The sequence below is a fragment of the Rhinolophus sinicus genome, linkage group LG16 (assembly GCF_036562045.2).
Source record: "Rhinolophus sinicus isolate RSC01 linkage group LG16, ASM3656204v1, whole genome shotgun sequence".
NCBI classification, from domain to species: domain Eukaryota; kingdom Metazoa; phylum Chordata; class Mammalia; order Chiroptera; family Rhinolophidae; genus Rhinolophus; species Rhinolophus sinicus.
In genome coordinates this window covers 26786090-26802975 of record NC_133765.1, presented here as the reverse complement: position 1 = coordinate 26802975, position 16886 = coordinate 26786090, and the positions used below count along the sequence as shown (strand labels likewise).

General features: G+C 48.1%; 1 protein-coding gene across 3 annotated transcripts in view; it reads left to right on the top strand.

The window, feature by feature from the left end:
* The window catches only part of BICDL1 (BICD family like cargo adaptor 1), an 86021-nt gene that overhangs the window by 64078 nt on the left and 5057 nt on the right, over positions 1-16886 (top strand). For 2 of the 3 annotated variants that reach the window (XR_012492788.1, XM_019753962.2), the window contains exons 5-8: positions 4618-4797; positions 5436-5654; positions 6773-6916; positions 12238-12368. Coding sequence is in view for 2 of the 3 variants with exons in the window: in XM_019753962.2 (XP_019609521.2) it covers positions 4618-4797; positions 5436-5654; positions 6773-6916; positions 12238-12368 (674 nt within the window). In the remaining variant the exon portion in view is untranslated. The remainder of the gene's footprint in view (positions 1-4617; positions 4798-5435; positions 5655-6772; positions 6917-12237; positions 12369-16886) is intronic. The other variant, XM_019753963.2, reaches the window with a different exon arrangement.

Below are 16886 nucleotides of genomic sequence, written 5' to 3'. Positions count from 1 at the left end.
CCCCTGGAAGGTCCCCTGGGCTTAATGGTCAGCTGCTGCGGAAAGCCCTGGGGGGGCGATAAGGAGACACGTTAGGCTAAGGTGACTTGATACTGACCCCATAAGCTAAGCTACCATCTGAGTAATTAAACTCTTAAGGGCAAATGAGCAATTTGTCTTTGTGTTTTTTTGTACCTTCGGTTCCTAAGTTTGTATATATCAGGGCCTCAATAACTATTGAATAGAAGATGATTCTTGGCGAAAGCCTCACAGCAGTTTTCAAGATGGAAAGGAGTTTGCTCTTATTTTAAGGTTGATGATAATAATAGCGATGAAGGTTCCTGCGCTTCATTACAGGGAACAGAGTGAGTTTGCTTACATTATAAAACAGGCTTAGGAAAAAAATGAATAATTTATCCAAAGTAGTATAGTAAGTCCTTGGTAAAATCGAGAATGGAACCTTCCCACCCGTCTTATGTGGTGCTCAGGGATGACTTCCAGCCTCTCACTTGGCTTCTGGAAGTTACGTGTCTCCCCAGCATTTATTACCCCATCAAGCACTCTCCTGAGGGTTGCCAAGGTCAAGTACGGAGAGGAGAAGAGAAAAAAGTACCCAAAAAATGGAAAAATTGCCACTGCCTAAAAGAAACGTTCAGTCTAGCATGAATTCGCAAATGAAAAGTCTTTATTTCAAATCAAGAATTGGGGACCTGGGCATATAGAAGAGCCAGGACCAGTGTGGACCATCCAGGACCAGCTGGCACAGTGGGCTGTCAGTTCTCTAGCAGCGAGAGTCCTCTAGCAACGTGACGTTGCACTCCTGTCCTCGTCATCTGCACAGCCACTTTTTCTGGTTGAACTTCTTCTCTCACCACAGGGCCTGTATCGGTTCAGGCAGTTCCTGCTTTGATTTGGAAAATCTGCATTTATGGGCTGAATCCTCTTTCCCAACCATTTGTAATCCTTGTTCTTCATACGCAAGTGTCCTTGAGCTGCTGCTAATTTCCAGTGTCCTCTGGAAGACCCTTTCTGTTGCGGAAGTGGTCTGTACTGATACAGAAATACAAATTCTGGCTTATTCAGCTAGTAGTTGAATGGTCAGAAATCATAGACTTGTGAAGTGTGGAGGTCGTGGCTTTGGAATGTATATAATCCCATGATTTTAATCCTTTCCCTCCGATGAGGGATGAGAGGAAGGCTGAGCAGGCAGGATAACAGGTCTGCACAGTCGCAGTAGCTCCCCCACCCCACTTTGATCTGGTTCACTGTGTAATTGGAGTTCTTCTGTCAAGCACAGATTTTAAACCACCGATCAAATCTAGATCTGCTTTTTTATTTCAGGCTGAGAATAGGGATAAAAATCATTATTTATTGAGGACCCAATAAATTTTTTAAATCGGGCATTTTGCTAAAGTCTTAATACCCAGTAAAGGTTTTTATCCCTTTAAGGGCCACTTAACTGCCCTACTTCATACCCAGCTGGGCATCTTACACATGTGTGCAGGGGCCTCGTCCCAGTGAGTGGGCGGATTTCATCAGCAGAGGGCACCCCACTGTGGGTGACCCAGGAAGCAGGTGACCTAGAGTCTAGCCCTGTCTCTGCCGCTGAGCGTGTACCATCAGGCAAATCATTTACCATCACACTGTCTCAGTTCCCTCAGTGTAAAATAGGGAGAGTGCCCCCACCTCTGCCGATGGTAGGGGCTGTAAGTACTGTGAGCTTGAACTTGGTGTACTGTACACGCACAAGGCATTTGGTTTCGTCCTTATTCATACGTGTAAATGCATTTAGTGCCATCTTCGTTATATAAAGGCTGATATTTCTTGTTTTAGAGGGTTCTTATATTTAATAGGCTCCTCCGTGGTTTGGTTCTGTTTTTCTGCTTAAGTCTGTGGATCAGTTATTGACCAGAGGGCAGACCTGTCCTGGTCTTTTGTTCTCTTGCTGTTACAATTAATGAAGCCCCTTCGAGTGCACCTGAGTAATTGAACTAATTTTATCCAGTGGAGGAGAGCTTGTGCTTGTCTGTGCTGCGCTTCTCCTGCTGAGGAGGACGTGGAGCGCCGAGAAGATCATTGTAAAGCGCTTTGCCAGTTGAGTGTGCCGTTTGTAATCGTGCCAAATGCTTCCTAGGAATGTCTTTTTTTTAAAGCCTAATTTCTTTTTTTCTGAGTTTCCTCAAAACGGGGGCTGGAGGAGTTCCCACCGGACCAGCAGGTGTTGCTGATCCATGGAACCGTGCAGAGCAGCCTTGCTAATTCCTTTTTCGTTCTCTGAGCCACCAGGCTCCAAACTCTTCTAGTTAAGGCACTTCTAGGCCAACCGTTCTCCAATACTGACCCGCAGAAGTGAGGCTCCCAGGACAAGTAACGAATTGGCTGAAGGCTCTGCAAGGTAACTTGCTCCGCTCACAAGAACTACAGAGCTCAGAGTTGCTGCCTGCTCCCCCTTGGTCTCTGCATCTCTGCTGCAGCCACAAGCCCACCTCGCCAACAGTCTGGAAAAGACAGCAGTGTCCGCTCTATTTTTAGTGAACAGGGATGACCCCAGAAGTACTATTTTGTAAGAGGATAAATTAAATTTAAATCCCAGGAAGTTCTTCCCCCCCCCACTCCCCCAGAAAAATATTTTGCGGAGGCAATCTACAAATACAAGAGTAGGAAACAGTGCTTCTGTGCAGGTGTGGTATGTGGACATAAGTATGGTGCTTAGCAAATGGATAAAGGTGCTGCAATAGGGTCTTATGTTAACACGTGGCGTACGGCGGGGTTTAAATCCCTCGTGAAGATTCTCGTGATCCGTATGCAACGTGTTAAAAGCCAGTGTGGTGATGGAGTGCTCTAGTAAGAGTGTGGCATTCAGCAATCATGGTGGAGTCGACCCGCACCTTCAGCAGTGGTGATGTCACCAGCAAAGGCTGACAGTTTGGACTCCTCAGGGAAAGGGCCACAGAGAATGCAGAGAGGGGTGAAGTAGCCACAGGGAGAGAGGGAAGGAGCCCTCCCTCCTATAAGCTGTGATACCTGCATTGCCGTCCCCTCTCTACCACTGGCATCGCTCTCCTCGGAGCCAAAAGGAGCCGCAGATGCTGTGTCAGGCCCTTCCCAGGCCTGGGCTTTGTAAACAGTGTGGTGTGACCTAAAGGGAGAGACTGCTTTTCCCATGGGCTTGGAAACTCTTGGTATTACTACCCAGATGTTACTCTAATCCCACCCCCAGCTCTTCCAGACAACCTTAACTTTTTCATTAAAATACAACATACATATAGTAAAGCGAGCAAATCTTAAGTGGACAGCCTAATGAATTTTTACAAGTTTATACACCTGTGTAACCACCACCCGGATCAACACACAGCCCGTTACGAGCACCCCACAAGCCTCCTTCTTACCCCCACCCAGTCAGTACCCTGCCACTTCCTCAAAAATAAACCTCTATTCTGACTTTCTTGTATCTCAATGAAGTTTTGGCACTTCTTATAAATGGCATCATACAGTATATATTGTCTTATGCCTGGCTTTTGTGCAACATCGTGTCTTACGGAATTCATCCATGTTGTGGCCTATGGTAGCAGTATTTTCTTTTCTCACTGTGGTCTAATATTCCAGCATGGGAATATAACCGTGCTATTTTTATTGGCGTTTGGATTGTGTCCCATTTGTCGCTCTTACAAACAATGCTGTTACGAACATCCTGTTGGTCCTTTGTGCACATATGCGGTCATTGGTGTTGGGTCTGCATCTCAAGAGTGGTCCCGCTGGGTCATAGGATGGGCATATGTTTCACTCATCGGAAATTGCGAAACGGTTGTCCAAAGTGGTTGTACATCTTCCATTCCCACCAGCACTGAGAGTCCCAGTTGTTCCATGTCTTCATTAATACTTGAGACTATTTTGTTGTTATTTATGAATTTATTTCAGCCAGTCTGGTGAGAGTCTAATGGTGTCTTACTGTGTGTGTGTTTAAATTTTTATTACGGAGAATTTCCGACAAACTCAGAAATAGAATAGTGTGATGATGCCCCAGGTACCCACTGCCCAGCTCTACAAACTGTCGATCCCTGGCCGGTCCTGCCCCGTCTTCGTTGCATCCACTGGCTCCTCTCATGCACTATTTTAAAGTAAACCCCAGAACTTTTATAATTTCATCTGTAAATAACAAATACCTCTGAGTGATAAGAACTTTAAAAAAATATACCCACAGCACTAGTATACCTAAAAAATTCAGCAGGGTTTCTTTAGTATCATCACATATGTAGTCAGTGCTCAGATTTTCAGGTGTGTTATAAATGTCACAGTTGTTTTTCACATTTTTCATTTGAGTCGAGGTAAATTATAATAGGCCTACATTGCATTTCGTTGATGTCTCTTAAGTCTCTTTTAATCCATAGGTTCCCCCTTTATCTTTTTTTCCCCCTTGAAATTTATCTGTTGAAGAAACGGAGCTGTCTGTGCTGTAGAGTTTCCCAAATCTGATTTTGTTGACTGTATCCCCCTAATGTAGTTACCATGTTCCTCCCGCCTCTGTATCTTGCCGTAAATTGGTGGATGGATCTAGAAGTATGATCAGGTTCCGGGTCAGTGTTTCTTGTTTGTTTTGGCTTTGGCAAGCCTCATTACCATTTGCTGTCTCTTTGAAAGCTGCACCAAAGCCAACTGGAGCTCCAGGAGGTGCGGCTCTCCTACCGACAGCTGCAGGTGAAGGTGGAAGAGCTCACCGAGGAGAGGAGTCTGCAGAGTTGTGCCGCCACCAGCACGTCCCTCCTGTCCGAGATCGAGCAGAGCATGGAGGCGGAAGAGCTGGAGCAAGAGAGAGAGCAGGTGCTGACATCCTGTCGCTCTGGCACGTGAGGTTGCCCGGGGGTCCTGGGGGCAGGCCCCGGACTTCCAGAGCCCGTCAGTCCTCCCTGTGGCCCAGTGCCTACTGTTTCAGCTTCAGCCCGGCAAGGGTCTGCAGCCCTGCACCTCTGTAAGCCCCTCGGCCTGCTGGCTGGAGCTGTCAGGAAGCAGGCCCTGACCGAAGCGTGTCCTTGGCTCACTGTCACCCCAGCATGTCTTAGGAAATGCTTTAATCATCAGCCTCATATCTCTGGTATTGACAGGGTTCTAGATCATTCGTGATCCATCCTGTTGGCTTCTTTTCATGCTACTCATAACCACTCATCCCCCTAATCATGCGCAAACTCCCACCAAAGTAACTGACTAATATAAAGAAGGGCTTTCTTTGGCAAGTGGGAGGGGCTAGAGGGCAGGGACAGTAAGAATTGGGAGTCTGCATAGATGTACTGGGCCCAGAGTAAGTATCAGTATTTCTTGGGGCAGGTGATTTAAAAAAAACAAAAACAAAACTTTCTCCTTGAAGTAGTATCTTGGATGCTTGGGTTCATGTACTAGAAAAAGATGACCGGGTGGCAGTATTCTCTAGAACCCATAATCAAGAATAATTCTTTGTGATGCAGCTGAGACTGCAGCTCTGGGAAGCCTACTGCCAGGTTCGCTATCTCTGCTCACACCTTCGAGGAAACGACAGTGCTGACTCGGCCGTCTCCACAGACTCCTCCATGGACGAGTCTTCAGAAACCTCGTCTGCCAAGGATGTGCCAGCCGGCAGCTTGCGCACTGCCCTCAGTGAGCTCAAGAGACTGATACAGAGCATTGTGGATGGCATGGATCCCACGGTAAGAGGCCGGGCTGAGAGGCTCCTTTACCCCACAGAACCCGGCTAATGGGAGGCTGAAACCAAGCGCAGAGAGTGAGGCGAACCCTGGAACCCAGAACCTTATAAAATCTGCAAGAATTTTTTCTGAGCCCTTATTGTTTGAGAGCCCTGAACACTGGTGATCGAGCAGAGGGACTGAGTACCAGGGATGGAAAGCTCCACGGGCATCGCCCTGCAGCCACCAGGACACAAATGGAGTCTCTTGTCCATATAGTATGTACAGGCCATGGTGGCCTCTAGTTCCAGGGCTTTCCTTGGAAGCTTTGAATGTAGAGATTTGGATCCAGGTAAAAACTCTTAAGTTACTTTTCGGGAGCCATTGGTCCTAGTGGTGGGGTTAGCTATGAACAGGCACACTTAAGAGGCAGATCTGAAGCTTCTGCTAAATGGATGCAAGTGAGCACAGAAAGTTGAGACGACCAACAGGAAGGGCCCTTGAGAATTCCAGCTGTGGCCCTTGTGGAGGAGAGGAATGTTCCCGGGGGCCTCCTGGCAGACTGGTATTTCTCATGGCTTCCTGAGCGGTTTCTGCCAGCCTCACTCTGCACTCACTCCCAGCTCTCAGGCTGTTGCTTCTCCTGAGGTTTAATCCTCCTACAGACTAGTTGTGTCTTTCTCCCCATATTAGATGAAGATGAAAGGGTGGTTGTCCTTATCTGAACGTGCCGTGTTGATCTGTGAAATGTGTTGCAGTATGGAGGCCGGGGTCCCGGTGGGAAAAGGGAGCTGTTAGAGTGAGGTGTACTGTTCACTCCACATAATTTCCCTTCCCTAAAACCTGAAACAAAAGTGAAATAAATGTCTAGGTATTGTTTGCGGATTGGAATTGTGCAATGAATCACTCTCCTCTAACCCTTTCTTTCTTTCCTCTTTTGTCTTTTCTCTCCTTCCCGCTCTCTGCCCGTCTCCTGCTTTCTTACTGCCCCCCAAACAACCATCTCTTCACTCCCCTCCCCATCATTTCCCTCTCCCCTCCCCAACTCTCCCGTCTCTTCATCTCTCCCGCGAACCATCTCTTCACTCCCCTCCACTCTCACCATCTCTCTGGGTGTCTGGCTCGCTCTCTTTTGCTGTCAGAGCTCTCGGAGAATTGATGATGACTCCTTAGAAGAACAGATAAGGCAGACCAGTGAGGATTCGAGAGCCCTAAGGGAACTCATGGAGGGAGAGAGGGGTAAACTGAGGCAAAGCCTAGAAGAGCTGCAGCGACTCCACAGTCAGGTGAGCACCTCCATCCTCAGTCCAGTTCAGGGAATAGGCAGGTGTCCCTGGGCTCTCCTGGGACCCTTGTGAGTTTCCCTCTCCCATGTGTATTTGAGGAGCAGGTTTCCTCTGACAGATCCTCGGACCTGAAGTTGAGATGAGCCAGGTGTCTTCAAGAGAAGAAGCCAACCCTCTGGTTTAGCCCAAAGTAAAATTGTCAGGGATAAGAATAGATGACCCTCTGCTTCCTCCAGAGACACGCGGCCTTCTACAGAGCCCAAGTCATCTGGTGGAGCCTGACGTTTAAAGTGCCACAGCTCCCAGGACACTTGGGGCTCTTTTTCCAGCAGCTTTTGAGCCAGGAAGTTTGCAAACCAAGGATTGATCTTCGCAGGCCTTTCCTCTCTTTGTGAGTGCCGTCACCTCTGCCAGCCTGTTTTTCAGCTTTAGAAGCACTTACTGCTGCTCTCGCTGTCCTTTTCCCATTTGATCATGGTTTCACCTCTTGAGAACACTGGCGCAGGACATCTGTATTCTGATCTGAAAAGTTTTACTAAAGGGCTTAGTAGCTAGCCCCACCCAGAAAGGAGCTTCTAAAAATTATCCTAGGAGGTAAATAAAGGCTTTTCCTTTTGACTAGGGTCATTTGTACAGGTTCTGTCCCATTTGTGGGGAACACCAGACAGGCAGCATTTTAAACCCTGCCCCCACCCAGCCTGCCCGCTTCTTGCCTTGTCCAAAGCCAGTCACCCTTCCTGCTGCATAAAACTGCTGAGAGATGGAACTTAAGCCTGGCTTTTGCTTCAATCAGTATTTCTTAAATTTAAAGAACCTTATAGAAATAAACTCCTGTCTTTTCTTGGGTTGCGCCCATTAGACTTCCTAATATTATTCTCTTGGAAGCTATTGGGAGTCCCACACACAGCCACCACTGCACTCATTGTGAATGACCAGGTAACAAGGACAGAGAGACGCAATTGAAAGCTGTAGCTTGTTCCTGGCAAAATGCGGGCAGTGGGTTTGAGCCGCCAGAGACATTCTCATGCCTAAAACCTAAGTCCTTCAGGTGGTCGTTCAGCCAGGGAGTGGTTCAGACTTAAGGACAGATCTTCCAAACTGGAGAATAAAATGCAAAAGAAAGTGGATCTAAAAGTTCTTGGGATTAATAAAAGTTTTACCTATTTTAAAGCCTATTTACATCTCTGTGGGGTGCTTCTGCTTATCAGCTCTTTGAGAAGGGCAAGCTTCTCATTTTGTTTTGCTTTGCTGCTTCTCAGAATTATAAAACTGGAAACACCAGAGGGCATTATTTCATTCAGAAACCTCAGCAAGGTGCCGGTTGCTGTGCGTTGGCTGTGGAACTGTTTAGGAAGCCATCTCCGCCAGGGTCTTCCTTATAAGTTCAGCTGACCCCTCGTGAAGGCCACTTCCTGTGGATTCCCTCTCAGATAGCTCATCAAGCAGATGATATGCTGTGTCCCACGTGGAGTGGAGTATTGGGTCTCTCCCATAGGTCATCTCTTCCCAAAAGCTCAGTCAGAGCAGCAAACCTCTCAGCCAGGCTGTGTCTATGCAAAACTGTCCCATGGGAATAACTGCCCTCCAAGGCAGTGGGCTGGGACACAGATTGAGTTCCAGAATGACAGTGGCAATGACAGCCCTCACAGCGGGCACGCTGTTCCTCAGGTAGTGAGTTCAACATCTGTTGTGCACCTGCCATGTGCCTGTGCGGCACGAGGCCCTGAGAGGCACAGCGTGAACGTAACAGCGCCCCTGCACCCCAGGACCCCCCACATCGTGAGTGCAGTCAGACCAGCTTTGTACCCTTTGGGGGCAGGGTCCAGACAAGGTTTTGTGGAGCCAAGGTTCTAACAGACAGTGCAGAGACCAGGGTCCAGCCTCATCTGATGGACAATCCAGCCTCCCTCCTGGAAACTAGGCCAGAGGTAAAAGATGTGTGCCCGACGGTGAAGTGTCCAGCAGTACCCCACGCCCAGAAGCCCACGCAAGTTTTTAAGTGAAAGAAAGAGAGCTCAGGTTTGATAGAACTCATAATTATCTGTTTGAGGCAACAACCGGAGCCAGATCTGAAGATTTGCCCCACACCCTGGTGCCGTGGAGAGCCCCCTCTCACCCCCTCAGCCCCCTCTTCCCCACTCCCCACAGCTCTCTGGGCTCCTGCTTTTAATCCTGGTGAGGGCTGCCTGGGGTCTGGAGCAGCTGCTGAGAGGACCTTCAGAGCAATGTGAAAACTAGTTACCCGTGGGACCCCTCAGCCAATGCCAGGGCCAGTAAACCAGGTTGTGGGGGTGCGGTAAGAAACAGTCCTGGTCTGGGCGTTTGGCTCCTTCGTGCTTGACTGGGGTGCACGCCAGTTACTCCACGAGGGACATTGGGAGACACAGGGAGCGTGGATGGGAAACAGTCTGGGCCTTCACGGATGAAGCCTGGTGACCCTCCTGTGTGAACCCTCAGTGTGGCCTCTCCTCTGTTGACCTAGCCACTGCCCGACGGCACACCTTCGTTCTTCCTCTCCCTGGCTTGGATCATACTTCCCGTGTCGCTGCCTTCCGCCAGCCCACTCCGCATGATTTGGGTTGATCTTCCTGAAGCACGACTTGAAAATGGGGCCCCCTTTGCAAGTTCTGGACTGACTGCCCATCAGCAAGTCCTGGGAAGCTGCTCGCCATCTGGCTTCTTTCCTCTTGTTTCCATTTCACGTCCTTTGCTTGAGCAGAATTGAATATGGGCTATAAAAGGGCCTGGCACACGCTCCCCATGCTTTCTCACATCCGGGTGTCTCTGCCCGGAAGACTCGCCTCTGCCACCTGCCCATGTCTCAGCCTTACTCATCCTTCCAGTTCCCGATCAGGTTTCACTTCCTCCTCGAAACTCCTCGAAACTCTTGACTCCCTTCCTCATGGAGCTGCCCTGGCCCTGCTCTGTCATGGTTGCCCACACTCCCATCTCGTCTTCCCAGACCGTGGGCCCCACGACAACGAGCTCGAGGCCTGACTTCTAAAGCATCCAGCACAGTGCCTTGTGTAGAGTAACTCAGGTAACTGTCAAAAGGGCAAACAAAGCCCTAGATATTTAACTTCAGGATGCTTTCTTTGATGCTGTTCAGTTGTGAGGACACCAACCTTATTGGGAAAAGTGGATTTCGGGGTGGCTGTGACTTGTCATTGTATAAACATGCCAGGTCAGTCCTCATGGCAGCCATCAACAAGTAGGTCCCGAAAGGGGGGTGGGGTGTGGGTGGAACTTACAGTCATGTGCCAGGCACTGAGCTGAGTTCTGGGTGTTACTCATCTTGTTTGAGTCTCACAACATCTTGATGGTGGGGAGTGGTTATTTGTTTTCTCGTTATGAAAAGTATTAGAGCTCAGAGAGGGTAAGTCCCTTGTCAATTCTGAGGCCATAGCTGGTAGTCTCTACCTTGACCAGGTTTCCCAGGTCAAAGCAAAAAGTTCTTGTGGAGTTTTATGTGGAACACATTAAGTGTTGGCATTTCCTGCCTAGCCTGTACTTGAATCTGTCATTTACTCAGCTGGCAGAACACCTGGCCGGCCCACGGCCAGCCCGAGGCCATGTCAGCTCTCATTTGGTCTGAGGAGGTCTGGCTGTCTCTTCCAAGTGCTTTCTGCGTCTTGCGTTCTGGCCTGTGAGGCTACAGAAGCTGCTCACAAATGGGGTGAGGCTGGGCTTCTCACCTGCTGCCTGTCTGCCTCAGGGCTAGCCAGCCACATATGCATGCTAGGGCCTCGGCAGGTAACCCAGCCCGTTCTTCCCTAAGGCTTCTGTCCCTGCTCGCCCAGCTGGCCCCACCACAAAAGCCCCCGGAGCTGGCAACTCTGCTGTCTTAGTCTGGGGAGTCTGGAGTGTCTCCGCAAAGCTTGATCTTCAACCTTAGTCCTGGGGCCTTTGCTCAGTTTCATTCTGTCCGAGGATGATTAGACGTGGGACTTGAAAAGCAGAGGAATGTACTAAAAGGTGACATCTGTCCCTTAGTGGGAGGGATAGATCTATATGGATGGATCCTCCCTTGGAAAAATGTCAAAGTATGTGTAATATTTAACAAGAGGGCAGGGTCAGGTATCCCGACTCCAGGCTGATGCTATCGGCTATGAGAAGGGACCCCCACCCTTCCATTCATTCAACAAATATTTACTGAAAGCTCTACCAGTCAGGGTTTCTAGTTGCAAACAACAGAAACACACTCAACTTAAGCAGAAAGAGAACGTATGGGAATTAAATGTGGTAGCTTATCCAGTCAGCAGGACGGCTGGAGAACGGCTCCAAAGGAAGGAGGAAGGCGCTGTGGGAAGTGGGGTGACACTCTGCTGTCCATGTAGTAATTTCCCAATGGCCTGTGGCTTTGCAGTACCCTCAAGAGGTGCAGTCCCAGGTCTCATACCCCTGCCCAGGTGCCTAGGAAATGGCACAGGTCTCTCCCTTTGGGCTTCTTTAGTGGGAGAGGGCATGTCATGTCTGCCACCAAGACTGACACAAGCAGGAATGCCCCCAGAATAGGGATTTTTGGATGGTGACTAGCCAGAAAATGACAACTGTCCACTCAGTGCACAGGCATTTTGGGATTAAGCATCATACCCAGCCAGGCTCTGAGATGTACAAATAGATAGGGCACACTTCCAACCCTCACAGCGCCCAAGGTGTCAGGGGTTACTGTACAGTGTGAGTTGTGGCCACCAAGGAAACCACTAGGAAGGCACCTCACCACCAGTAAACAGGCTATGGTGCCAGTCACGAGGCCTGCACCACAGAAAAGCTAGCAGGTTTGAAGTAAAAGGTGATAACATCATTTAGGTGTCCACACTCATGTGGCTTTGACCTGGGGAACAGCATGAAGATGGACGAGCCAGGCTGCATTAAGTGCTGTCACAGAGATGGGAGCCAGGTCCCAGGCTGTAGGACCAGCCAGGGCCCTGTGGAGAACAGTGCTCCATGTGGAGGGAAACAAAACTTGAATCCCTACCCAAAAAAAATGTGTTTCAGAGCCCTGATGGACGTGTAGTCTTCACTTCCTGGGACTCTGCCTTGAAATGAAGGAAGTGGTGTGGTGTTTGGTGTACACAGGGGATCTGACCCCATGGCTGCAGTACACCCAGCCCTCGGCCTCCCTGCCACTGAGCTGCAGCCTAGCATGTGGCATCCCTTCTCGGGCAGAGATGGGCCTCCCTCGGAGCAGGGGGCAGCGGGAGGCTACCACACCTGCGTGGCACACAGGCCCCGCGGCTACCTGGGCTTCTCGGAGGGAGGTACCCCAGGCCAGCAAGAGTTATGACATCATTACAGGCATCCCTTTTGTCTCCCTTTAGGTGACACTGCTGAGTGTGGAGATGACTGCACTGAAGGAGGAAAGAGACCGACTCAGAGTGACATCTGAGGACAAGGAACCGAAGGAGCAGCTTCAGAAGGCCATCAGAGACCGGGATGAGGCCATTGCAAAGTGAGTGCGCGTGACGGGTTCCGGTTTACACTAACTGCAGCAGTACGATTGTGTGGTCAACTTGAAGTTGAGTCGCATAGAATATAAAAGTGAAAGTGAGTTTCCCTGCTTCCCATCCCTACCGCACCCCATTCTCTCTGCACAAACACTGCTATTGAAAGTTGGGTATGGATTTTCTGCAGATCTTTTTCCTCTATGTATGCAGGCATAGGTACAATACAGTTGTCATGGATTTTCTTAAAACATCAAAGGTATGATGCGCTACATGTCTTGTTTATTTCCAACTTATATCTTAGAGAGCCTTCCAGTTTCTATACACACACACACACACACACACACACACCACCTCAGCTTTTTTTTATTTGTGGGTTGTTGGGTTTTTTTTTTTACTTTCATTATGGACATTTTCAAGCACACACTAAAGTAGGAAACATAAGATGAATCCCCATTTACCCACGTCTCAGCCTCAACACTAGTCAGCACATGGCTAGTGTTTGACGTCTGTGTCCTCCCACTTCCTCCACCTCCCCACTGGACTGTGCTGAAGCAGATCACAAGGGCATCCCATCAGTTCCTCCATAAACATTTCAGCATAAATCTCTACTAGAAAAAGATTCTTTTTGTAAAACACACAACCATAATACAGTTATCACACTTGACAAAACCTTACAATAATTTCTTAATATGATTTCTTAGTATCCAGGGTTCAAATTTCCCCAGTTGTCCCATAAATGTCTTTTTATAATTGATTCGAATCAGACTCCAAAGTCCGTGTATTCCATTTATGCCCCAAAAATCTGTAACACTTCCCCCTCCATCTTTTTTTCTCCTTTTTTTTTTTTGCATTTATTTATTGAAGAAACTGGATCATTTGTCTCATACAGTTTTTCTACATTCTGAGTGTGATTGCATCCCGAGTGTCATTTAACGTTTTTCTGTCTGTATTTCCAGTAAAGTGGGTCATTTTTTTTGTTTGTTTCTGGGTTTTCTAAAGCAGAAAAGAATGCATAAATGCATTCTCTTACATTCAAAAAATGTGGAAATACATAAGCAAAACCCCTATTTACATATTCCCCACCCCCCTGTAAATTATTTATCGGGCACTCAGACTACTACCCTATTCATTGAGTGTAAGGAGATAAAATGTACTGAAAATGTGTCTGCTTAGGGGGCTCTTTACAACACATAATAACAGCATTTGTGCATCACTGTACTGCTTACAGAACACTTTCATCCTTTAATCCAGCCACAGCAAAAAGTAAAAATTTTTAATCCAAATTTTACAGATGCGGAGACAGAGACCTTTTCCCCAGGATCACAGTCAGTGGTAATCACTGGCCTTCACCTGGGGTCTCTGACTCCTGTCCCTGCATCCTTTCCCCTTACCACGTGGCTGTTTGTCAAGATGCTAAAAGGAGCTCAGTTGAAACAATGTGTAATTAGATACTACGTGCCTTTTAAAAAAATAATACGACGCATTTTAATTTCTGACTTTAACATTCCCTATACCTCCCCCTTCTCACTTCCACACGCACTTGTCCCCACCCTAATGTTCTCTGTAATCATTTTCATCATCTCCATTTCTTAGTGTTACCTTTGGGCCCCCTTTTCTCGCTGGTCAGAACCTCATATCAGGTTATCAGTTTTCTAGTTCATTTATACACACTGATGCTCACCAACCTATGTGTTACCGAACGAACTCAAAGAGACTGGAGGCTTTGGCTAGAAATAAATGTTAAAGATTTATTCAAGGCGCTTAGAATTTGCAGACTGGGAATACAGCTAAGCAAAAACCCAGAAGTGTTCCAAAGTAAAAAAGGAAAGTTAAGAGTTCCTAAAACTGCATTCTTAGCCCTAGGATTCGTCCAGGACAGTTGTCAGTCAGATGTCAGACGTCTGGATGATGAGTGCCAGGTTGTTTAAGGATGGGTTCCAGGAGGTCTGGTCACACCTGGTGGTCTGGATACATGAGTCCTTCAGGAGGATAATCAGAGGGTTATCTGGAGGCCTGGTGTATGTCCAGATGTATATCCAGGCATTGACCCAGGATAGGAAAGTTGAAAACATTTAAGTTTCCAGGCTAGTAAAGCAAGAATAAAGTCTCCTCATTCCTCAACCTTCATAATGTTAATAATTTTAGCAGCTTGATTAAAGTGACTCCATTTTATATATTCTTTGTCTTCACTCTTTCCTCAGTATCTTTGCCACTGGATTCCTGATAGATTTAATTAGTGGATACTTAATAACAGTGTGATATTTTGGAGTGGGAGCATACTTTGATGAACAAAGGGTGAAATTATGTCACACAATTAGGGCATAAAATGATAAAAATTAAAGTACTGATTGTGGCAGCCCGTTGGGAATAAAAAACAGAAGGGAGTTAGAAGTAGAGACTGGTTGATCACCTTTTTCTCAACTAGACAAGTAGAATAAAGCTGAACATCAAGCTCTGACCGTATTCTATAATCAGCATGGGAGGTGGGAGATACAACCAGAGAAAAGTACCAGGGTGCAGGAAAGAAGAAGCAAGTTGTCCAGTCCCCCTCTGTTAAAATAAGTGGAACCTTACCCTGATACCTGAGTGACAGCCACACAAACTCCATGAAACCTTGAAATACATGACTCTGTTTGCCTGCATTCAAGGAGGCCCAGTTAACCTCCTGGAGTCTGAGCAGGTTTGCAAACTCTCCTCCCTAAGTCCTGTTCCAAATTCTCCTCCCTGATCAGGGGGGACTCTGCAGTGAGGCCCCTGTCCTTCCGGAACCCTGTAGAACAGGGTTGGACCTTAGGGAGGGGTGAGATCACTCCGGAGGATAGTTCTCTTTTTCTGTTTCTGAGAAATGAAATTCTTGGCATAAAAGAATTGAGATAACAGACCTAAGGAATCATTTAAATGTGGACCTTAAGAGTTTGACAATATGCTTTCACATACATCTCTGATTCTCCATCCTGGCTGCGCTTCAGAATCATGTGGGGAACTCCCAGGATGCCAGGGCGCTCTCCAGAACAATTCAGCCTGAATCTCTGGGTCTGGGGCTACTTCTACAAAGTGTCCCCCTGACCCACCTTGTGATTCTAATGTGTAGTCATGGGTGATTGCAAGAAAAATAACCCCCATGAAAAATAACTTCCCTCCCTTCACTGGGCTGCAAGAATCTTAAGGCACTTCTTATCCTATACGATCAATGAGTTCCAGAAAAGTTAAGTAACAAATTTTATCTCCTGGCAGGTGAAAAGGCCCTCACTAAAAACAAAAATTGGGGGCTAGCAGTCTGCTTTATAAATACAAAAGGAATCAGTCAGTTACTTGTGGTTTCACTTTATAGATAAAGACTTCTTCTAGCCCTTTGAAATATCCCTTTTAAAAACTGTGCTTAATATACAGAGGGTATATATATATATATATATATATATATATATATACACATTTTAAGAAAGGAAAACTATTAAAGCTGTAATAATATATACCAATAACAAAAGATGAGTCCGAGTCACGTGTGACTCCTGCAATGACAAGAGGTGCTCACAGTGGTTCCCAGCAGAGTCCAGACACTTCTGATGACGGCGAACTACTGCTTGAGCAACGTTGACCCAAGAGTCCACTTGCACACATGTTTTGGGGGCTCCCTGGTATTGATCAGTGGTTTCTGTAGCTTTGCTTTTCTGGCCTCGGGTTTCTCGTGAATGACAAGCACCAAGATTCCTGCCGGTGCAGTCTGAGGCCGGGATATGGAGGGGGGCAGGGCAGCACCTGCTTCAGGGGCTTTCTGGAAGGGGACCCCTCCAGCCAGCGGCGTTAACCCACTCCAGGGTCCCCGGGTTGCTCATGGCGCCACCTGCCGGGAAACACCCGGGAGCTCACGAGGCTGCGGCGGGGCGGGGCGCCAAGGGTACTGACGTTCCAGTACCGAGGGAGTGGGCGGCTGGGCGTCCATGACAACCGGCTCCATGCGAGGATTTCCGCTGATTGCGTTGACCAATGGCAGCGGCCGTGACAGGGCAGCTGTGGCATCTGAGACGCCGGCGCTCATTGGACAGGCGCGACTCCTGTCCCCGCAGCCGCAGTGCGGGCGGAGCAGAGTGCTGCGGGCTGTCCCGAGCCGCGTCTCTAGGAAGGGTGGGCGGGGCCGTTCTGGGGCAGTGAGGTGTCAGGGGAGGTGGACTGGAGGCCAGAGAGGAAGTGCTGGTCGAGGTGGCGGCCTGAACGCTTTTCCCCAGCTGCCCGGTCTTGGGGCCCCGCTTAGCTTAGTGTAGTGGGCGTTCCTGAGGCCCCAGCTAGGCGGCCTCTGCAGGCGAGTCCTCTAACTGTCCTTGGGCTGTGCACATTGGTCGTTGGCCCTGTGCAGTGAAGACACTTTTACTAGTTTTTGTCGTTTCAAATGTGAAAGGTAACGTTGATGAAGACAAGGGCTAAATAATGCTCATTTTGGCATCCAGTGCCTCCTCCGTAGAGGCTGCCTGGTTAGTCTCCTGCACTTTTTATTCCCGTCCTCCCTCACGAAAAAAATTTTCTTTTGC